This window comes from Mirounga angustirostris, unplaced genomic scaffold (genome assembly GCF_029215605.1).
Source record: "Mirounga angustirostris isolate CCGP_5_RB_7025 unplaced genomic scaffold, mMirAng1.0.hap1 SCAF_1, whole genome shotgun sequence".
Taxonomy (NCBI): Eukaryota; Metazoa; Chordata; class Mammalia; order Carnivora; family Phocidae; genus Mirounga; species Mirounga angustirostris.
Window position 1 is genome coordinate 149,296,466 of NW_026991709.1, and position 21,654 is coordinate 149,318,119.

The 21,654-nt window shown below is 38.4% G+C and overlaps 1 protein-coding gene across 2 annotated transcripts in view; it reads right to left on the reverse strand.

The window, feature by feature from the left end:
- The window catches only part of OXSR1 (oxidative stress responsive kinase 1), a 93,651-nt gene that overhangs the window by 30,830 nt on the left and 41,167 nt on the right, over window positions 1-21,654 (reverse strand). For both annotated transcript variants that reach the window (XM_064590091.1, XM_064590093.1), the window contains 2 exons: window positions 14,640-14,695; window positions 2,975-3,084 (listed from right to left, as the gene is read on the reverse strand). In XM_064590091.1, the coding sequence (XP_064446161.1) occupies window positions 2,975-3,084; window positions 14,640-14,695 (166 nt within the window). The remainder of the gene's footprint in view (window positions 1-2,974; window positions 3,085-14,639; window positions 14,696-21,654) is intronic.

The following is a 21,654-nucleotide window of genomic DNA, read 5'->3' on the forward strand; positions in this document are numbered from 1 at the left end:
AAAGCAATCTGAATGAACATTCCCCAAAATGGGGGAATTGTTAAGTACGGAATACTCACTTAAAAGAAATGTTATATAGTCAACTAAAAGCAATGTAAATGAATTCTATATGAAAATATAGAAAACCACTTGTCATAAAGCATATATGAAGAAAAAAGAATATAAAATTCTTCACAAGTTTTTTTTTTTTTTTAAAGATTTTATTTATTTATTCATGAGAGACAGAGAGAGAGAGAGAGAGGCAGAGGGAGAAGCAGGCTCCCAAGGAGCAGGGAGTCCGATGCGGGACTCGATCCCAGGACCCTGGGATCATGACCTGAGCCGAAGGCAGACGCTTAACCATCTGAGCCACCCAGGCGCCTCTCTTCACAAGTTTTGATACTTATTACAAAAGTATGTAATCTTTTTTTTTTTTAGAAAAAGGACAGAACTAGAACAAAATTGTTAGGTAGTAGTGCTAAGCCTTTGGTTTTCCAAATTTTCTATGTTATGGTCTTGTTTTATCACCTTAGATACAAGAGGTCTGAATATTTTCAAAGTTGTTGAACACGTGGCCAAGTTTCTGTCCTTTTATACTGTCATAAGCACATTATAAAATTAAATATTTTCATTTTATATTCTAAGCAACCCAGGAAAAGAGGGGGGGGGGTGAAATGTGTGATTTGGGACCTGAAATTAAAGCTCCATATAATGTGCTGCCTTGACATCTGGTAAAAGAAGGTGGGCTTCTAATGAGCTAAGTGTAAGATCCCCTCTCCAGTCTGCTCCAAAGGATAAGGTCCCTTACCCCAACAACCCTGCTTATCAACTGGACCAGGCAAAGTTCCTGCTCAGCCTTGAGCAGCCGGTTTCAGCTCCCCACCAGCCCTCAGAATTATTCAGATGAGTCAATCACCCTCGCAAGGAAACCAAGGGGCACCTCACTCTCTTGATACTACAAAGCCTGTTTCCCACGGCCACTGTTTATTGACTCTCTTCCTGAGTGCAGCCCCATGTGACATGTAGCGTCCTCCTCCCTGCAGCTCTGCGTGTACGTGACTAACAAACTGCTGTCAGTCTCAGCAGTCCAGTGTCAGGTGTTCAGCATCTGCATAACCCTAGAGTGGGAATGCTTCCCTCACCAACAGGGTGAGCACAGGCATTATGACAGAGTTAAAAGTGAATTCAGTTCTACATACTGACTTTGAGATATTTAAAAGAAATTTATGTAAAACATCTATAGGAAGCTTGAAACTATCTAGGGGCTTAAGACTAGCATGGATATACTTTAGAAAATATTATAGGTAGGGGGTGCCTGGCTGGCTCAGTCAGTAGAGCGTATGATTCTTGATCTCAGGGTTGTGGGTTTGAGCCCCACAATGGATGTAGGTATTACTTAAAAATAAAATCTTTAGGGGGTACCTGGGTGGCTCAGTTAAGCATCCCACTCTTGATTTCAGCTCAGATCATGATCTCAGGGTCATGAGAGCGAGTCCTGCGCTGGGCTCTACACTCAGTGTGGCGTTTGCTTGTCCCTCTCCCTCCCCCTCTGCCCCTCCCCTGCCTCACATGCTCTCTCTCTCTCAAATAAATGAAATCTTAAAAAAAAGTCTTTAGGAGCACCTGGCTGCTTCAGTCAGTAGAGCACGCAACTCTCAATCTCAGGGTTGTTGAATTCAAGCCCCACAATGGGTGTGGAGCCTACATGAAATGAAATAAAATAAAAAATAAAATAAAATAAAATAAAATAAAATAAAATAATAAAATAAAATAAAATAAAATAAAATAATAAAATAAAATAATAAAATAAAATAAAATAAAAAATAAAATAAAATAAATAAAATATTTAAAAAAAAAACACAAAAAACTAAAAGGAAAATGTAACAGGTGAGAAGTGGAGATGAGACTAACTAGTAAGAGAACTCAAGAACAAGGTTCTGGGAAGTAGAAGGAAGGCAGAAAAGAAGTCAGAGACACAGCCTGACCTGACAGTTGGGGAAGAATGAGGAAACCACTAGGGAAGCTAAGGATGTAAGTAAAGGTGGAAATGATCAACTGTTTCAAGTGACAAGAAAACAAGTAAGGAAAGAAATAAGAAATGAGCACTGATTTGAGAATTAGCAGAGTTTCCGTAAGATGACTAGATGAGCAATATCTGACTAGAGTAGTTTGAAAGCAAATGGGAAATGGGGTTATGAGCAAAATTAGTCCTTCAAGAACCATAGCAGTGAATCTACATGTACAAAGATTAGGTCATTTAATTTGTAACATGGAAACTATTATTAAACCAATCTTCATTATATTGTTCCTTAGGTTGTATGTGGTATAAATCCTGAGTTTCACATATCATTTGTAAAGATCTAGAGGTCTGTTGTTAAGGGTGGACCTATGTCTTAACCAAAGAACAGAAACCTGTATTTCCCAAAGCTAACCTAGCACACAACCCCCTATTTTTTCAAAGTTCCCATTAAGCCATTTGGCTTGTATGAAAGACCTACTGTAGGTTTACACTGTGGAAAGAAATCAGAAGAGGATTTTCGCTTTCACAAAACAAGTGAAAACGACGTAAAGCGTTTGCTCTGCAGCCAGCCATTATGGAAGCAGCGCGCAGCCCAAGCGGCGAGACTGGTGCTGCTCAGCTCCTTCCCAGAGAACCACATTCAGCTCAGGCCACCAGAGCTTTGAACTATGTGAGCATCTACATTTTATCTCAACTTAGTTTGTGTATCCAACAGCAAGATGTGTTCTATGGTATCAGAAAGGCCTAAAAGAGGTTATTTTTTGGGTCTGGAAATGCTAAGAAGTTTTTACAAATAAATTAGTGGTAATTGCTTCTTTGCTTTGTGCCATTTCAGCTTACAAAAGGTTTCACAGAACAAACTACTTTCCATTAGTGGGGGAAACCTGTACACCAAACAAAAGCAAACGCTACTCTGTTTTTGTTCCCTTCTGTACAAAACTGTAAATCATTTAATAAAAACGAAAGACAAAATACCTGTTCCATAACTTCAGGTGCCATCCAGCAAGGAGTTCCAACAAAGGTCTTTCTCACTTTATTTCGGGTAATATCACCACCAGTTGCTAAAAAAGCACTAACCCCAAAGTCTGAAATAGATATAAGAGCAAGGTATTAGAAGTACAGTAACTAACGTAGGTGGATAGGAAAATAATATAGTCCTACATACAAACAACATGACATTTTCTCTTCTTTCCTTTGAAATTCTTGACTAAATTAAGACATACCTTAACAGGTCCTTCATTCCACTCTCCACCCTCACACATCACCATCTTAACAGATTTTTCCTCCTTGCTCCAGTCCATTCTATTAGCATCCTTCCATACTAAAAATCTGTGCCCATTACACAATAACTCGTATTCTCTTTCTCCCCAGTCATTGGCAACCATCATTCTAACTTCCTGCCTCTATGATTTTGAATACTCTAAGGACCTCATATATAAGTAAAATCATACAGTGTTTGTTTTTTGTAGCTGGGTTATTTTACTTAGCATAATGTCCTCGATGTTTATCCATTTTGTAGCATATTACAGAATTTCCTTCCTTTATAGGCTGAATAATATCCCATTGTATGTATATACCACATTTTGTGTATTCTTTCATCTGTTAATGGACACTTGGGTTGCTTTCCCATTTTAGCCATGGAGAATATGCTGCTGTGAAAATGGGTGTCCTAATAATTGTTTATGAGTCCTTCCTCTCAGTTCTTTGGAATTCTATACCCAGGAGTGGAATTGCTGGATTACACAGTAGTTTTGTTTTTCATTCTTTGAGGAACTGTCATACTATTTTCCACAGTAGCTGTACCATTTTATATTGCCACCAACAGTGAACGAAGATTCCAGTTTCTTCACATCCTCTGTATTTTCTAGTTTTGCGGCATTTTTTGTTAGCAGCTGATGGATGCAAGGTGGGATCTCACTGTAGTTCTGATTTGCATTTCCCTAATGATTAGTGATGTTGAACATCTTTTCATGTGCTTATTAGCAATTTGTATGTCCTCTCTGGAGAAATGTCTACTTAAGGCCATATTCTAAAAAATTCAGTTTATTTAAACTAAAAACAAAACCAGTTCACCCATTTTTCCTATCCCCCACCCCTGTCTCTGGCAACCACCAATCTGTTCTCTGTATCTATGAGCTTAGTGTCTAATATATATATTAGATTCCATATATAAGAAAGATTATACAGTATTGTCTTTCTCTGTCTTATTACACATAGCACAAAGCCCTCAAGGTCTATCCATGCTGTCACAAATGGCAAGATTTCATTATTTGTTATGACTGAATGATATTCCACTTTTGCATACACCACAATTTCTCTATCCATTCTGAGACCTGTATCAATGAGCTTACTATCTACGTTTCCTTCTAGGAGCTTTATGGTTTCAGGTCTTATAGTTAAGTCTTTAATCTATTTTGAGTTAATTTTTATCTGTGGTGTAAGACAGTGATCCGATCCTGCTTCTCTTTTGCATGTGGCTGTCCAATTTTCCCAATACCATCCTATGATATTCTTTGCTATTGTAAATAATAATGCAATGAACATGCATATTTCTTCTTGAGTTAGTGTTTTCATTTTCCTCAGATAAATACCCAGAAGTGGAATTACTAGGTCATAGACAGTTTTACTTTTAATTTTCTGAGGAAGCTCCATAATGTTTTCCACTGGCTGAACCAATTTACATTCCCACCACCAGTGTACAAGGGTTCTGGTTTTTCCACATCCTGGCCAATGCTTGTTGTTTCCAGTCTTTTTGATAATAACCATTCTAACAGGTGTGAGACAATATCTTGGTGTGTGAGGCTCTGATCTGCATTTCCCTAGTAATTAAGGACACAGCATCTTCAATTTATCTGTTGGCAATCTGTATGTCTTCTTTGGAAAAATGTCTATTCAGATCTTCTACCCATTTCTTAATCAGATTATTCAGTTTCTGATACTGAGTTGTACAAATTCTTTATGTATTTTGGATATTAGTCCCTTACCAGATATATGATTTGCAAATATCTTCTCCCATTCAGTAGGATGCCTTTTCATTTTGTTGATTTCCTTTGCTGTGCAGATTTTTAGTTTGATATTCCTATTTGTTCATTTTTGCCTTAGTTGCTTTTGGCGTCAGATTCAAAAAATCATCACCAAGACCTATATCAAGGAGGCTGCCATCCATGTTTTCTAGGTGTTTTATGGTTTCATGTCTTTTTTTTTTTTAAAAAGATTTTATTTGAAAAAAAGAGAGACAGAGAGCATGAGCAGGGGGAGGGGCAGAGGGAGAAGGAGGCTCCTCGCTGAGCAGGGAGACCGATGAGGGACTCGATCCCAGGACCCCGGGATCATGACCTGAGCCAAAGGCAGATGCTTAACTGACTGAGCCACCCAGGCACCCCTATGGTTTCGTGTCTTATGTTCAAGTCCTTAATTCGAGGTAATCAAGTTATTTTTGCATATGAGGTTAAGATGGTACTCTAGCTTCATTCTTGCACATGTGGCTGTTTAATTTTCCCAACACCATTTACTGAAGAGACTATCCTTTCCCCACTGTATACTCTTGACTCCTTTAGGATAAATTAATTGCCCGTGTGTGTGGGTTTATTTCTGGGCTTTCTATTCTGTACCATTGATTTATACGTCCATTTTTATGCCAGTATCACACTGTTTAATTATTACAGCTTTACAATATACTTTGAAATCAGAGAGCATGATGCCTCCAGCTTTGTTCTTTCTCAACACTGCTTTAGCTATTTGAGGTTTTCTATGGTTCCACACAAATTTTAGGTTTTATTTCTCTGAAAAATGCCATTATAATTTTGATAGAAATTACACTGAATCTGTATATTGTTGTAGTATAGACATTTTAACAATATAAACTCTTCCAATTCATAAACACTGAATATCTTTCTATTTATGTCTTCAACATCTTTAATGTCTTGTAGTTCTTTTGCCTCTTCGGTTAAATTTATTACTAGGTATTTTTACTTTTTTGATGCAAATGTAAATAGGATTATTTTCTTAGTTTTTGTTTTTTTAAAGATTTTATTTATTTATTTGACAGAGGGAGACACAGCGAGAGAGGGAACACAAGCAGGGGGAGGGGGAGAGGGAGAAGCAGGCTTCCCGCGGAGCAGGGAGCCTGATGTGGGGCTCGATCCCAGGACCCTGGGATCATGACCTGAGCCAAAGGCAGACGCTTAACGACTGAGCCACCCAGGCGCCCCTATTTTCTTAATTTCTAATAGTTCATTACTAATGCACAGCAATGCAACAGATTTGCATGTACTGATTTTGTATCCTGCAACTTTACTAAATTTGATCATTCTAACAGTTTTCTGATGGAGGTATAAAGTTGTTTGAGATTTTATTTCTTGGGGTAGGCATTTATCACTATGAACTTCTTTTAGAACTGCTTCTGTTGGGGTGCCTGGGTGGCTCAGTTGGTTAAGCATCTGCCTTCAGCTCAGGTCATGATCCTGGAATTGAGCCCCACGTCGGGCTCCCTGTTCAGCGGGGAGCCTGCTTCTGCCTCTCCCCACTAACTTGTACTCTTTCATACTCTCTCTCAAATAAATAAGTAAAATCTTAAAAAAAAAAAAAAAAGAACTGCTTTTGTTTTCAGAACCAAGAGACTCGTGATTCAGGTGGGGGAAAGAATTCCTTTTGCTGCATCCAATAAATGTGGTATATTACATTTCCATTTTCATTTGTCACAAGGTATTTTTTAGTTTCTTCACTGACCCATTGGTTGTTCAGTAGCATGATGTTTAATCTCCACATATTTGTAAATTTTCCCATTTTCTTCACATAAATTTCTAGTTTCCAACCAAGCATGGTTGGAAAAAATGCTTGATCTGATTCCAGGCCTCTTAAATTTATTAAGACTTATTTTGTGGCCTAACATATGATCTGTCCTGAAAAATGTTCCATGTACTCAAGAAGAATGTGTATTCTGTTGCTTTGGGATGGAATGTTTTGTAAATGTACATTAAGTCTATCTCTGGCCTAATGTATCATTTAAGGCTGATATTTCCTTCTTGATTTTGTTTGATCTATCCACTGATTTAAGTGGTGGTATTAAAGCCCCCTACTCCTATTGTTATTACTGTCTATTTCTCCCTTTAGCTCTATTAATATTTACTTTATATAATTAGATGCTTCTAATGTTGGGTGCATAAATATTTACAAATGTTTTATTCTTTTTTCAGATTGACCCCTCTATCATTACGTAATGCCCTTCTTCATCTCTTATTATGATCTTTGTTCTAAAGTCTACTTTGTCTGATATATCTACTTCACTTGCGATTTTTGTCATTTTGAGTCTTCTCTCCTTCTTTCCCAGTCCATCAAGCTAAAGGTTTGTCAATTTTGGTGATCTTTCCAAAGAATCACCTCTCTACTGCTTTTCTATTCTCTATTTCCTTTATCTCTTCTCTAAATTTTATTATTTTCTTCCTTCTGCTAGAGTTGGGTTTAGTTTCTTTTTCTAGTTCCTTAAGTTGTAAAGTAAGATTGTTGGTTTGCTATCTTATTTTTTAAATAAAGTGTCTTTAGCTATAAATTTGCCCCTTAGCAATACTTTTCCTATGTCCCGTAAGTTTTGATATATCGTGATTTTGTTTTCATTCGTCTCTAAGTATTTTTTAATTTCCTTTGTGAAGCTTTCCTTTTTCCATTGGTTGTTTGTGTGTTGTTTAATTTCTGCATATCTGTGAAATTTCTAGTGTTCTGCTATTGATTTCTCACTATCCACAGTGGTCAGAGAAAGTGTTTTATATAGTATCTTTTAAAATCTATTGGGACAGGTGCCTGGGTGGCTCAGTCGTAAGCGTCTGCCTTTGGCTCAGGTCATGATCTCAGGGTCCTGGGATCGAGTCCCACATCGGGCTCCCTGCTCAGCTGGAAGCCTGCTTCTCCCTCTCCCACTCCCCCTGCTTGTGTTCCCTCTCTCGCTGTGTCTCCCTCTGTCAAATAAATTTAAAAATCTTTAAAAAAATAAAATAAAATAAAATCTATTGGGACTTGGGGTACCTGGGTGGCCCAGTTGGTTAAGCAGCCAACTCTAGGTTTCAGCTCAGGGCTCCATGCTCAGGAGAAGTCTGCTTGAGGATTCTCTCTCCCTGTCCCTCTCCCCCTCCCCCCAACCCTGCTAACACGCACTCTCTAAAATAAATAAATAAATCTTAATAAAATAAAATCTCCTGGGACTTAATATGTGGTCTAACATGGTCTACCCCAGAAAATGCCCTGTGTGCACTTAAGAAGAATGTATATCCTGATCCTGTTGAGTTCTGTGTGTCTGTTAGCTCTATGTGGTGTACTGTATAGTATTAAGTCTTTCATCTCCTTATCTCTTGCCTTTTTTATCCATTATTGTGAATGGAGTATTGAAGTCTCCAACTGCTAATGTGGAGCTATCTATTTCTCCTTTCAGTTCTGTCAGTATTTCCTTCATATATTTTGTTGGTGTGTTATTATGTGTGCAAATATTTATCACTGTTATATCTTTTTGCTGTACTGAACCTTTTGTTAATAGGTAAAGTCCTTATTTGTTTTATATCCCTTTTGGCTTAAAGTTTATTTTCTCTGATATAGAATAGCCACCTCTATTCTCTTGGTTACTATTTGCATGGAATATCCTTTTCCTATCCTTTCACTTTCAATGTATTTGTGTCTGGGATCTAAAATGAGTCCCTTATAGACAGCATACAGTTGGATTAAGTATTTTTATCTGTTCTGCCAATCTCTGTCTTTTGATTGGAGAGTTAATCCATTTACATTTGAAGCAATTACCGATAAAGAAGGACTGACTTCTGTCATTGTCCTATTTGTTTTCCATATGTCTTATAGCTTTATTGTCCCTCATTTCCCGCACTGCTTTTCTGTTCAGTTGACATTTTGTTGTGAAATGCTTAATTTTTTTCTCATTTCCTTTTGTTTATATTCTGTAACTATTTTGTTTTTGGTTACCATAGAGATTACATTTAACATTTTAGTTACAACATTCTAATATGAATTTATACCAGCCTAGGGGCGCCTGGCTGGCTCAGTCAGTAGAGCATGCAACTCTGATCTTGGGGTTATGAGTTCGAGCCTCATGATGGGGACAGAGATTACTTAATTAAAAAATAAAAAAAATTAAAAAAAAATCTTGAATTTATACCAGCCTAACTTCAATAACACAAAATCTCTTCTTTACAGCACTATTCCCACCCCTGTTGGTTACTGCCACAAAATTATATCTTAACATACTGTGTGCCCCAAAATATGAACTGATAATTCTCTTAAATACACTGGTCTCTTAAGTAAAAACATGTTTTGGATTCACAAACCAGTTAATGGTAATATTAACTTTTAGACCACTGGTTTTAGTAACGTATCATGTAGAAAAAAAAAGTGAAGTCACAAACCACAGTTACAATAATACTAGCTTTTATATTTGCCCATGTATTTACCTTTATGAGATCTTTACTTCATACTGCATCAAGTTACTGTCCAGTGTCCTTTCATTCAAACTTGGTGGGACTCCTGTGAAAATTTCTTGCAGGTAGTTCTATCAGAAACAAATTTCTTCAGCTTTTGTTTATCTGGCAATGTCTTTGATTTATCCCTTACTTTGAAGGATAGTTTTACCAGATACAGGATTCTTGATTGACAAAATTTTTTCTTTTACCATTTTGAATATATTGGCCTCCTGCCTTCTGGCCTCTGAAGCTTCTGATGAGACATCTGCTGACAGCCATACTGAGGATCCCTTGTAGGTGATGAGTCACTTCTATCTTCCTGCTTTCAAGATTTGTTTTCTTTGACTTTCATAAGTTTGACTATAATGTGTCTCCGTGTAGGTCTCTTAGAGTTCATCTTACTTGGAGATCACTAAGCTTCTTGGATATTTATATTCATGTTTCCCATCAAGTTTGAAAAGTTTACAGCCATTATTTATTCAAATATTCTCTGCCCATTTCTCTCTCCTCCTGGAACTTCCCACATGTGTGTTGGTCTGCTTCATGATGTTAAACAGGTCCCTTGAGCTCTGTTCACTTATCTTCAATCTTTGTCCCTCTTGTTCCTTAGACACTATAATTTCCATTTTCCTGCCTTCAAATTCATCAATTCTTTTTTCAGCCAGTTCAAATCTGCATTTGCATTTGAATCCTTCTAGTGGGCTTTTCATTTCGTAATATAAGCTACTGTACTTTTCAGCTCCAGAATTTTTTTGTTCTTTTGGTTCTTTCTCCTTATTGGTAGCTCCATTTTATCCACACATTGTTTTCTTGAGTTTATTCACATCTTCCTTTAGTTTTGTCTAGTAGATCTGCCATCAGGGCTTTTTCAGTGACAGTTTCTATCATTTATTTCCTTTGAATGGATTATACTTTACTGTTTCATTGAATGCCTTGTGATTTTATTTGTTGAAAACAGGACATTTGAGTGTAATGACGTAGTTACTCTGGAAATCAGATTATCTCCCTTTCCCAAGGTTTGTTGTTGTTTTATTTTGGTTGTTATAGACTATCTCTGTGTAAAGCAGCAGTCTGAAGTATAAACAAGCTCTTCTCAGGACTTTTCTGCACCTTTTCCTGGCATGTGCATTTTCCAATTTTCCCCACCAATGTAGTTGTTTTTTAATGTCTGGCTCCAAAAATGGGAAGAGAAAAACAAAGGGAAGGAAAAAAAGGTGCTGCTCCTTTAAGTCCTTGAAAGTCATCTGGAGGGGAGGGGGTGGCACAACAATGGTGGTCTGCCTCTTTATCTGCACCAATGTGATCAGAAGCAGCAATCAGTGATCAGAGCACAGATGCACGATATCTGGAAGACGGTCCATTTTGCCCACTGTGGGTCCCACAAGCTGTTGTGCAAGGTGCTCCAAAAACAGGTGCACAGCTGCCTGCCAGCAGGCTGATGGCTAGGGGTGAGGCACCTCTGAAATGGACTGAAATTAACCGCCATTTACCTTCCAAACCTTCCCCTAGAACTTAAAAACCTTCCAAGGAACTGCAGAATTATAAAACCGTTACATCAGACAGATTCTGCTGGTTTAGTTGTCTAGATGTGGAGAGATTCGTGATGTTTCCTACTTCACCATCTTCCCAGAATCCTCTCTTTAGTTTTTTACCACTTGGTTTTACCTTTCTAAACAATACAGAATAATTGTGCTTGGTTTTGAACCTATATAAATGAAATCATATGATATATATTCTATTTCAACTGTTTTCTTTCACCTTATCTTTGTATAACTTACTAATGCTTTTGAATGTAGTTGTAGTTCTATCCATATTCATCACTGTATAGTATTCCAATGCATAAATTAACCACAATTTATTTATATTTATCCAGTCTACTACTGAAGGGTACTGGGACTGTTTCAAACTTTCAATGCTTATGAGCACTGCAGCACACATAAGCATGATCTTCTGTAGGCCATACACCTAGAAGCCAAAGTTTTAGGGTATGCATACTTCGACTTAATACAGTGTTTGTACTAATTTATTCTCCCACCATTGGAATATGAGATTTCTTCCTTGCTTTACAATGACACTAACAACAGTAGTGTCAGATGTTTTTGCCAAGTCAGCCAGTATAACTTGGTATCCTAATGTTATTTTACAGGCATACCTCGTTTTTTAATACTTCGCCTTACTATGCTTCACAAATACTGTGTTTTTTTAACAAACTAAAGGTCTATGGCAACCCTGCATTGAGCAAGTCTATTGGCACAATTTTTCCAACAATATTTGCTTACTTCTTGTCTCTGTCAATATTTTAATAATCCTTGCAATATTTCGAAGTTTTTCATTATCATTGTATTTGCTATGGTGATCTGTGATTAGTGATTTTTTATGTTACTATTGTAATTGTTTTGAGGGCACCACAAACCAGGTCCTTATAAGATGTAGAAATTATTGGGCGCCTGGGTGGCTCAGTTGGTTAAGCGACTGCCTTTGGCTCAGGTCATGATCCCGGAGTCCTGGGTTCGAGTCCCACATCGGGCTCCCGGCTCGGCGGAGAGCCTGCTTCTCCCTCTGACCCTATCCCCTCTCATGCTGTTTCTCTCTCTCTCTCTAATAAATAAATAAATAAAATCTTTAAAAAAAAAAAGATGTAGAAATTATTCAATAAATGTTGTGTTTTGAATGCTCCACTGACCAGCCATCTCTCGCCCTCTCCTCAGGCCTCCCTATTCCTTAAGACACAACAATATTTAAATTAGGCCAATTAAAAACCCTACAAGGGCCTCTAAGTGTTCATGTGAAAGGGAGAGTCACACAGTCTCTCTCTTTAAATCAAAAGCTGGAAATGATTAGCTCAGTAAGGAAGGCATGTTGAAAGCCAAAATGGGCAAAAAGCTAGGTCTCTCGTACCAGTTAGGGAAGTTGTGAATGCAAAGGAAAAGTGCTCGAAGGAAATTAAAAGTGCTACTCCAGTGAACACACAATAAGAAAAGCAAAACAGCCTAACTGCTGATATGAAGAAAGTCTTTGTGGTCTGGATAGAAGATCAAAGCAGCCCCACCATTCCTTTATGCCAAAGGCTAATCCAGAGCAAGACCCTAACTCTCTTCAATTATAGGAAGGCTGAGAGAGGTGAGGAAGCTGCAGAAGAAAAGCTCAAAGCTAGTAGAGGTTGGTTCATGAGGTTTAAGGAAAGAAGCCATCTCCATAACATCAGAGTGCACGGTGGAGCAGCAAGTACTGATATGGAAGCTGCAACAAGTTCTCCAGAAGTTCGAGCTCAGTTAATTCCTAAAGGTGGCTACACTGAACAATAGATTTTCAGTGTAGACAAAACAGACTTCTCTAGTGGAAGAAGATGCCATCTTGGACTATTAGCTAGAGAGGTCAATACCTAGCTTCAAAGCATCAAAGGACAAGCTGATTCTCTTGTTGGGAGCTAATGCAGCTGGTGACTTTTTAAGTTGAAACCAATGATCATTTACCAGTCCACAAATGGTAGGGCCCTTAAGAATGATGCTCAATCTACTCTTCTTGTGCTCTGTAAATGGAAGAATAAAGCCTGGATGATGACACATCTGTTTACAACAAGGTTTACTAAATATTTTAAGCCCACTGTTGAGACCTACTGCTGAGAAATAGGCTATAGTACAGTATAAACATAACTTTTATACACATTGGGAAACCAACAAATTCATTTGATTTGCCTTATTGCAATATTTGCTTTACTGTGGTCATCTGGACCAAAACCCACAGTATCTGCAAGGCATGCCTATAATATAGGCATTTAACTGATTACTAGTGAGGTTGAACACCTTTTATTACATTTATGTTTTGATGTCTTCATTTCGGAAGTCTTCTGCCTTTTTTTTTTTGAGGATTTTATTTATTTATTTGAGAGAGAGAGTGCACAAGAGGGGGTAGAGTCAGAGGGAGAAGCAGACTCCCTACTGAGCAGGAAGCCCGATGCGGGACTCAATCCGGGAACTCCAGGATCATGACCTGAGCCAAAGGCAGTCGCTTAACCAACTGAGCCACCCAGATGCCCATCTTCTGCCCATTTTTAATCTGATTTTTTTTTTTAAGATTTTATTTATTTATTTGACAGAGAGAGCACAAGCAGGGGGAGTGGCAAGCAGACAGAGAGGGAGAAGCAGGCTCCCCGCAGCGTAGGGGGAGCCTGATGTGGGACTTGATTCCAGGACCTCGGGATCATGACCTGAGCCGAAGGCAGTCACTTACCCAACTGAGCCACCCAGGCACCCTTATCTGATTTTTCTTAATGAGTTCTTTATGTATTCTAAATTTCAGCCTTATATCAGTTATTTCATGCTACAAATATCTTGTCTACTATGCAGTTTGCCTTTTTGCTAATTAATGGTGATAAAACATTTGTTCCTCTTTCAATAGATAGAAGCGATGAATTTTAAAGGGGTTAAATTTATCAATATTTTCTTTTCTGTTGAAGCATTATGTGGCTCCACTAAAATATTTCCTTAGGTTGGGACATGAAGGAAGATGTGCACCTAAATTATCCTCTAAAGCTGAAGAAATAATTTAGGGTCTGGGTGATCATCTTCCTCCTGCCAAACACCTGACTGTCCCAGCAGTGTGGGACCAAGCTGAGGCCTCAGTTGAGTGGCTTGCTCAACAATCCTGCGGTACAACCACTCTGGAGTCTCAACCTGGAGGAGGAGTATTTCACCAGCATGGACAGACACCTCTGGCAGGCCCTGGACTCCAGTTCTTATCTCTTTAGCTCTGAATCTGCCAAAAGTGCACTTCCACCTCTCAGATGCCTCCTGCTCACTGGCAAACACCCCAGTCACCCCAGGACAGAAGCAGCTCTGTATCACCCCTCTACAGCACATTCATTCATAAACAGTGAGGATTCGTGACTACCTCTCCTTCAAAGGAAAGCACAGAATGCTATGATATGAGAACCCATAGAAGATACTCCATGGGGGTCAGAAGTGATAACTGGAAGGTAATGACTAATGGACAGAAGAATGACTGAGATAAAAAATGAAGGATGAATAGTGGAGGATATCTTGAGAGTCAGCAGGGATGTGCCAACATAGGCTGCTTGACTAGAGACAGTCCAGGGACTAGAAGAGAAAACTGGCTCTAAAAACACAGAAGATAAGTAAGGTGGTTCTATTGACCATTAAATCAAAATAAAAAGAAATACTAATCATTACCTGCAATCTGTACTGAGCCATCTTCTCCAAGAAGAATATTTCCAGCTTTCACATCTCTTGAAGAGAAAAAGAGTTACATATTAAAAAACATCTATTCTTTGGAGTCACATAATTTAAACAACTGTTTAGTGTATTCACACAACACTGGCAATATTTAAATACTCTATTTTACATTAAAGAGTATTAAGGTCAATAGTAAAAATTTTTTAAATTTTAGTCACTTGTACCAGAATCTAAATATTATAATCAGAAAGCTACAATAACAGATAGCTTTTTACTGTAAAATCCAGAAAACCCAAGATGATTAAATACTTGACTGGGATAACAGTGGCCAAAGAATGTGACCCTCACCTACCATCACCTAATTCTACTTTTTGAAATATGTTGATTTTTTTTTCACACCATAATACATGATCAAAATTTTTTAATGGTTTAAAAAAACCAGTATATGGTTAAAAACAGGGACTATTTTATGCCTGAGGCATAAAGATAGATATAAATTATTCAAAGATATTTGTATTTTTACGGGTAACTATCTATTTATAATTCAAACAGGATATGCACACCTTCTTGTTATAAAAACCTAAACATCACTGAAAAGCCCAAAGTCCCTTTGACCACCATTCTCAAGTCTAGTATTTTCTTTCTTTTTTTTTTTTTTTTAAGATTTTATTTATTTGACAGAGAGAGACACAGCGAGAGAGGGAACACAAGCAGGGGGAGTGGGAGAGGGAGAAGCAGGCTTCCCGCCGAGCAGGGAGCCCGATGCGGGGCTCGATCCCAGGACCCTGGGATCATGACCTGAGCCGAAGGCAGATGCTTAGCAACTGAGGCACCCAGGCGCCTCAAGTCTAGTATTTTCTTCAAAGTTTTCAACTATTACCAGTCTAGTCAATAGAATATGTTCCTGTGACATATCTGGGTTTTTCTTCCAACATAAATGATATGACATTATCCATTCAAATCTACAACTTGTTTTTCTCATGTAACAATGCGTTAGAAGTATCTGGCAAAATTTAAAATCCTTAAATCTTATGAGTAGCAAAATCACTTCTTAATAACCCAGAGAAACCCCCACAATGTACAAGGGGGTCCTACAGCATTGTTCGTAATAATAAACCAGAAGTCGTAACAACTCAGGCCAACAATAGCAAAAAGGCTGAACTAATTTTGTTATAGTCATAAAAATGGAATAATGTCAATCAACATGTTATGCCTCGAAATATCGTCTAATACATCCTACTAAGTGAACAAATCAAATAAGAGGCTAGTGCACTTTGTAGGACACCATTAATGCAAAACACACACACACACCTTTTCCATATACACCAAATGAGAGCAATAAATGGTTCCTTCTGTGGAAAGGAATGGAATTGGAGTCAAGGGAAAAAATGTTTGAATATCTTGTGGAAATGCAATCATGTATTTATTTTGTAATTAAAAATAAATATATAATTAAATAAACAAAAGAGAGCCAGTCTTTGAAGCTAGGCTAGTTCATGAAGGAAAGCTTTGTCACAAAAAGGAACCAGTGAAAAGCACAACACTTCATCCTTTTCCCTGTCCCTGCCTTCTCCTCCATCTTTAGATATAACCATTCCTTGGGAAAAAAATCAATAATAGTTTCACAACTGTGTGTAGCAGCTTCACCGAACCACAGTATATAATAATTTTCCTGAATGCATACTTTAGCATAAGGAAATCATGCTACTGAGTACTCTTCACTGCTTATGAATCTAACCAATTTACAGGACATTCTCCCAGAGGCTGACTTAGAGTGGAGGCACGCTAAGTCTGCTCTACCAATATAAAGTCTCTGACTCCAGATACTATGAACAGGAGAAAACTGAGGACCTTCCCTTCCCTTGAAGACAAAAACCATCCAAGTTGAGTCAACCATGAACCTTCAACTGCCTTTTAAGCTCATCTGGAATGACATCTAAAACTCAAAATGTATCGTTTAGTCACTTCCTCATTTGTGTTTTGGCAGCACAGTGTTCGCACAGACTACAAAAATATGATGATATTCTTGGGGCTGTTTCTTTCACCAGGAGCTAAGATCTGGACCTGTACCTTAATAGATTTCTGTATCACCTGCACTTACTTAGCATTATGATTAGTACACAGAAGGCATCTCTCAAGATATTCATCAAGTAGATTTAAATAACTAAACAATTTCCCTCAAATCCTCTTCCAGAGATAAGTGGAGTATTAAATTAATAAATGAATGAATGAATAAATGATAAATAAATAAATCCAACTAAATACCAAAATACAACTTGACTATTCCCTTCCCACCATCCCAAACCCCAATTCCCACCTCCTAACTCTGTTCTAAATAATCGGGTCATAAACTAATACACCCCCAGTCAAACAAGACAACCTAACTATTCAACAACAGGAGATCAGTTAAACTGTGGTATATCTATATCAGGAAATACTATGAATAGAATGAATATATGAGATAATATGGAAAAATCACCAAATATATTCTTAAGTGAGATAATACTATGTATGTATGTTGCCGTTGTCTTTTTTTTAAGCAGAAGAAAGAAGAATCTACATATATTATGTTTATATTGGCATAAGTTCTCTCTCAAAGGAGTCACAAGAAAATGGCAAGAAGTGGTTCCCTTTAGACCACTTAGGGTACTAGAGGTTCAGGAAAGGAAGAAGACTTTTTAAAGAATACTTTATTGTTTAGAACAGTTTTAGATTTACACAGAAAATGAAAAGATCGTGCAGAGGAGTTCCCTACACCTTACAGTTTCCGCCATTATTACTATCTTATATTTGTATGGTACTTTTACCACATTTAATGAGACCAGTATTGATGCATTAATGAAGTCTGCACTTTACTCAGATTTTTTAAAGTTTTTACCTAATGTCTTTTTTCTGTCCCAGAATTCCATTCAGGATTCCACATTAAATTTTTGTCTCCTTAGGTTCCTCTTGTCTGTGACAGTTTCTTTGACTTTCCCTGTTTTTAATGACCTTGACAGTTTTGAGGAGTAATGGTCAAGTATTTTATAGGATGCTCCTCTAATGGAATTTTCCTCATGATTAGACTGGTGTTATGAATTTTTGGAAGGAAAACCACAGAAGTAAAGTGCCATTTTCATCATGTCATATCGAGAGTACATAGTATCAAAATGATTTAGCACAGCTGATACTGACAGGATTTGTTTATTATCATATACCATTTTGTGCTTTTTCAGTTTTTAAGCCACATATATGTATTACCTATTCAAATGTTTCATAAGTTTTGTCTTTTTTGGTTTTTTTTTTTTTCCCAAAGATTTTATTTATTTATTTGACAGAGAGAGAGATAGTGAGAGCAGGAACACAAGCAGGGGGAGTGGGAGAGGGAGAAGCAGGCTTCCTGCCGAGCAGGGAGCCCAATGTGGGACTCGATCCCAGGACCCCGGGATCGTGACCCGAGCCGAAGGCAGACGCTTAACGACTGAGCCACCCAGGCGCCCTAAGTTTTGTCTTTTGTAAGACAAGAGAGAGTAATCCATTTTCAGTAGAGCTTGCACTTTGGGTGACTACTTTTCCTGATCAAATCCTCAGATAACCAATTCCTGTTTCCCATTTGAAACCAAGGTGCGGGGGCTCCTGGGTGGATCAGTTGGTTAAGCGTCCAACTCTTGATTTTGCCTCAGGTCATGAGATCAAGCCCCACATTGGGCTCCATGCTCAGCAGGGAGTCTGCTTGAGATTCTCTCCCTCTGATCCTCCCCCCACTCACACTTGCATGCTCTTGTTCTCTCTCTCAAGTAAATAAATCTTAAAAGAAAAGAAAGAAACCAAAGTGCAATCTGTAGAACAGCTTCCAGGAATAAAAGCAGAGGAGTATCATTAAGCTAAATGGCTCACTGGACAATCAAACACACCAGTCTATCCTCCTACCCAACAGGACAACTGACCTTTCAAGGAAAAGATTTGTAACTAAATATCTGGAAATCAAAAGAGTCCTTAAGAACCCTTTTTTACTCTGCCACAAAGAATATCAAGCAACCCAGCAGTCCCAATCGTTAAATCCACCATCCACACTTAAATAGGAACAGTGAGTTTTTTCACAGCTTAATGCCATTTCTCACGTGTCCCTATTGCACCAAAGTTACAAATTCCTTGTAAAATTAAAAGGAATATCATAGACATGCTTGACTTTTTCATTAGCACACAGCACAAGTTACTGCCCATGACATTTTTGACTCATCAATAGGCAGAGTTTGTGGAAAACTTGAAAAAGGTCAAGACCAGCAATGAATCAAAATGAAAGTTGGAAAATACACTACACTTAGGCATCTTAAACTAACGAGCCAACGTTTGTTAGAGCTGACCTCTTTAACGGGAAAAATATTGGAGTAGGTAGATACAGAGAGAAAAGGAGAAGTCTAATTCAGAGACCTGTTCACCCCAGTTAAAACCTCCAAAGCCTAGAGGGTCAGTGGGGAACACAGTGAAGATGGAGGAAAATTATCTGACCCGATCCACCAGGCTAACACACAAATGGGCTGGAAATAAAGATGAGGAGTGGAGAAAGCTACTAAATAGGTCCAGTTGCTTCCCAGTAAGACCACCACCTGCTGAAGTCTCAGCGTAACTCACAGCTAAGAGTTGTTGCTGCTGAAGTGTAAGCAGGGGTTCTCAGTCTTGGCTGCATTAGAATCACTTGGGGAGCTTTTAAAAGCCCCAATGCAAATGCCCCATCTCAGACCAACTAACTGAATTTCTTGCAATGGATCCAGGAATCAGTATTTACTGAAGTTTCCCAGGTGATTCCAATATGCAGCCAAGGATGAGAGTTTGATTTAAAGTGTGAGATAGAGAATCCATTCCAGCAACATGGCAAACAGTCTTTCATCACTACTGCCCAGGACTTTGCTGCAAAACCCATCATTCCCCTGGTACAAAGAAATGCTGGATAAATTAGGAAGGGAAATTGTCACATAGCTGAACATGAAATAAAGACAAGGAAATCCTCAAGTTTCAGAAATGAAAGGGACACTTAAGACCCAGAGCAGTAAGCCTTGGGAGAGAGAAGACAAATGGCTAGGCACTTCAGGTTTTAAAACCCACCCCTAAACAGAAAACATGGCACTGGACTAGTTTAAGGTTGAGAGTAGAATTGAGACCCCTTCATAAAATCAGGACCCTAGAAAAAAATGAGCCACAGTGAAAGATATGCTTAGCAAAAGTAAGCTACTGTAGCCATATTAAAGTAAGATGTAATTGTCTTTAATATAAAAGCATTTCTAGGAATGAAAAGGACCATTATATAATTTAAAAAATAGGAATAATTCACCAGGAAGATAAGAATCCTAAAGGGTTGTTGGACTGTAGGGCTCCTTCTCATAACCTCTGGCTTCCACTGTTCTGACAGGAATAATCAATCATATCGCTACTGTCTTACCTTGTTCTGTTCAGGCTGCTCTAACAAAAATACCACAGACTGGGTGGCTTAAACAACCAACATTTATTTGTCACAGTTCTGGGGGCTGGGAAGTCCAAGATCAAGGCAATGGCAGATTTGGGGTCTGGTGGGGATCCACTTCCTGGTTCACAGGTGTAGGGGTGCTGACAACACAGACTCCATCTTTAGCCCCCCATTTTTGTCCATGCCTGCACAATGACCTCCCTCGGAGCCACGTGTTCCAGACCGTGTGGAGGTTAATGCACGCCCTGACTGGATGTGGGAAGGCTCGTTCTGATCTTCCCTAAAGTAACGCACACAGAAGGTGCCCCTTTAGATAGCTACCGTTCGATACCACCCCTATGCCCCTCACACTATAAAAACTGTGGTTTAAGATCTGGACTAGATGGAGAATGGGGCCAGAGAATAGTTGCATAGCTGCCTGGATTGTCAGTCCATACAATCCCCCTATCAGTAAGTTACCCCAAATAAAACCGTGTAAACAGTATGGAGCGGTGTGTGTTGTTTTTCGGTCTCAAGGTGCCTTCTCAGTGTGGAGGATACATTACTGACACTCTTCCACCTTCTGACAAAGGTGACCATCTTTTCCCTATGTCTTTGCATGGCAGAAGAAGCAAGGAAGTTCTCTGGGGTCTCTTTTATAAGGACAGGCCCATTCATAAGGGCGGACCACCCTTATGACTTAATCACATTCCAAAGGCCCCCACCTCTCCAAATACCGGCACAATGCTGATTAGGTTTCAACATATGAATTCTAAGGAGACACAAACAATTAGTCTTTCCCACTCCCCCTACATGATGAGTTGTTTTCCAAATTTTACTGCTTTCAAGATACTCTGTTTAGGTTTCAACAGTGTAACTACAGTGTGTCTACTCACAGATCCCTTTGTATTCGTCCTCATCATGGTTCATGATTTGGAAGTTTTGGGCCCTTATTTCTTCCAGCATTTTTTCTGGCTTTTTTACTCATTTAGCTAAACAAGGGCTGATGTATATTCAAAGTAGATGTTACGGTCATACAAAACTGAGCAGAGACTGAATTTTTGCCTGAACTTGATACGAATCTCTTCATTGCTTTCTAAAAAAGACAGTGACCTTAATGTGTATTCTGGGTTAATTTCCTTTAACTATATACAGTCTGTATATATAAAGTTTTAGGATAAAGAACATACTTTTATCTGTGTTCTGAAGTGAAGATTTCGACTTTTAAAATAGGGACTGGATATATTAAATAAAAGACAACACAGAGGATATTTAAAGAAAATGACCCCAGTGACAGATCTAAATTCTACTGAGTTAGTAACTAAAAAATGTAACTGATATTAAACTAATGTGTACCCAGCTTCATGGATTAGCACAATCTTTCTTTCCTAGCAGGTTTTAGAAGCACACTGCCTAAATTTGGGCCCAGCTATGTCACTAGGTGGGTGACTTTTGGCTAATTACTTACCTCTCTGCGTTGGTTTCCTCATCTGTAAAATGGGGATGAGAGAGTACTTACCTCATAAAAGTAACTGTAAAGATTAAATGAGCTAACATACAGGATGCACTTAGAATACTATATAGCACTCACGT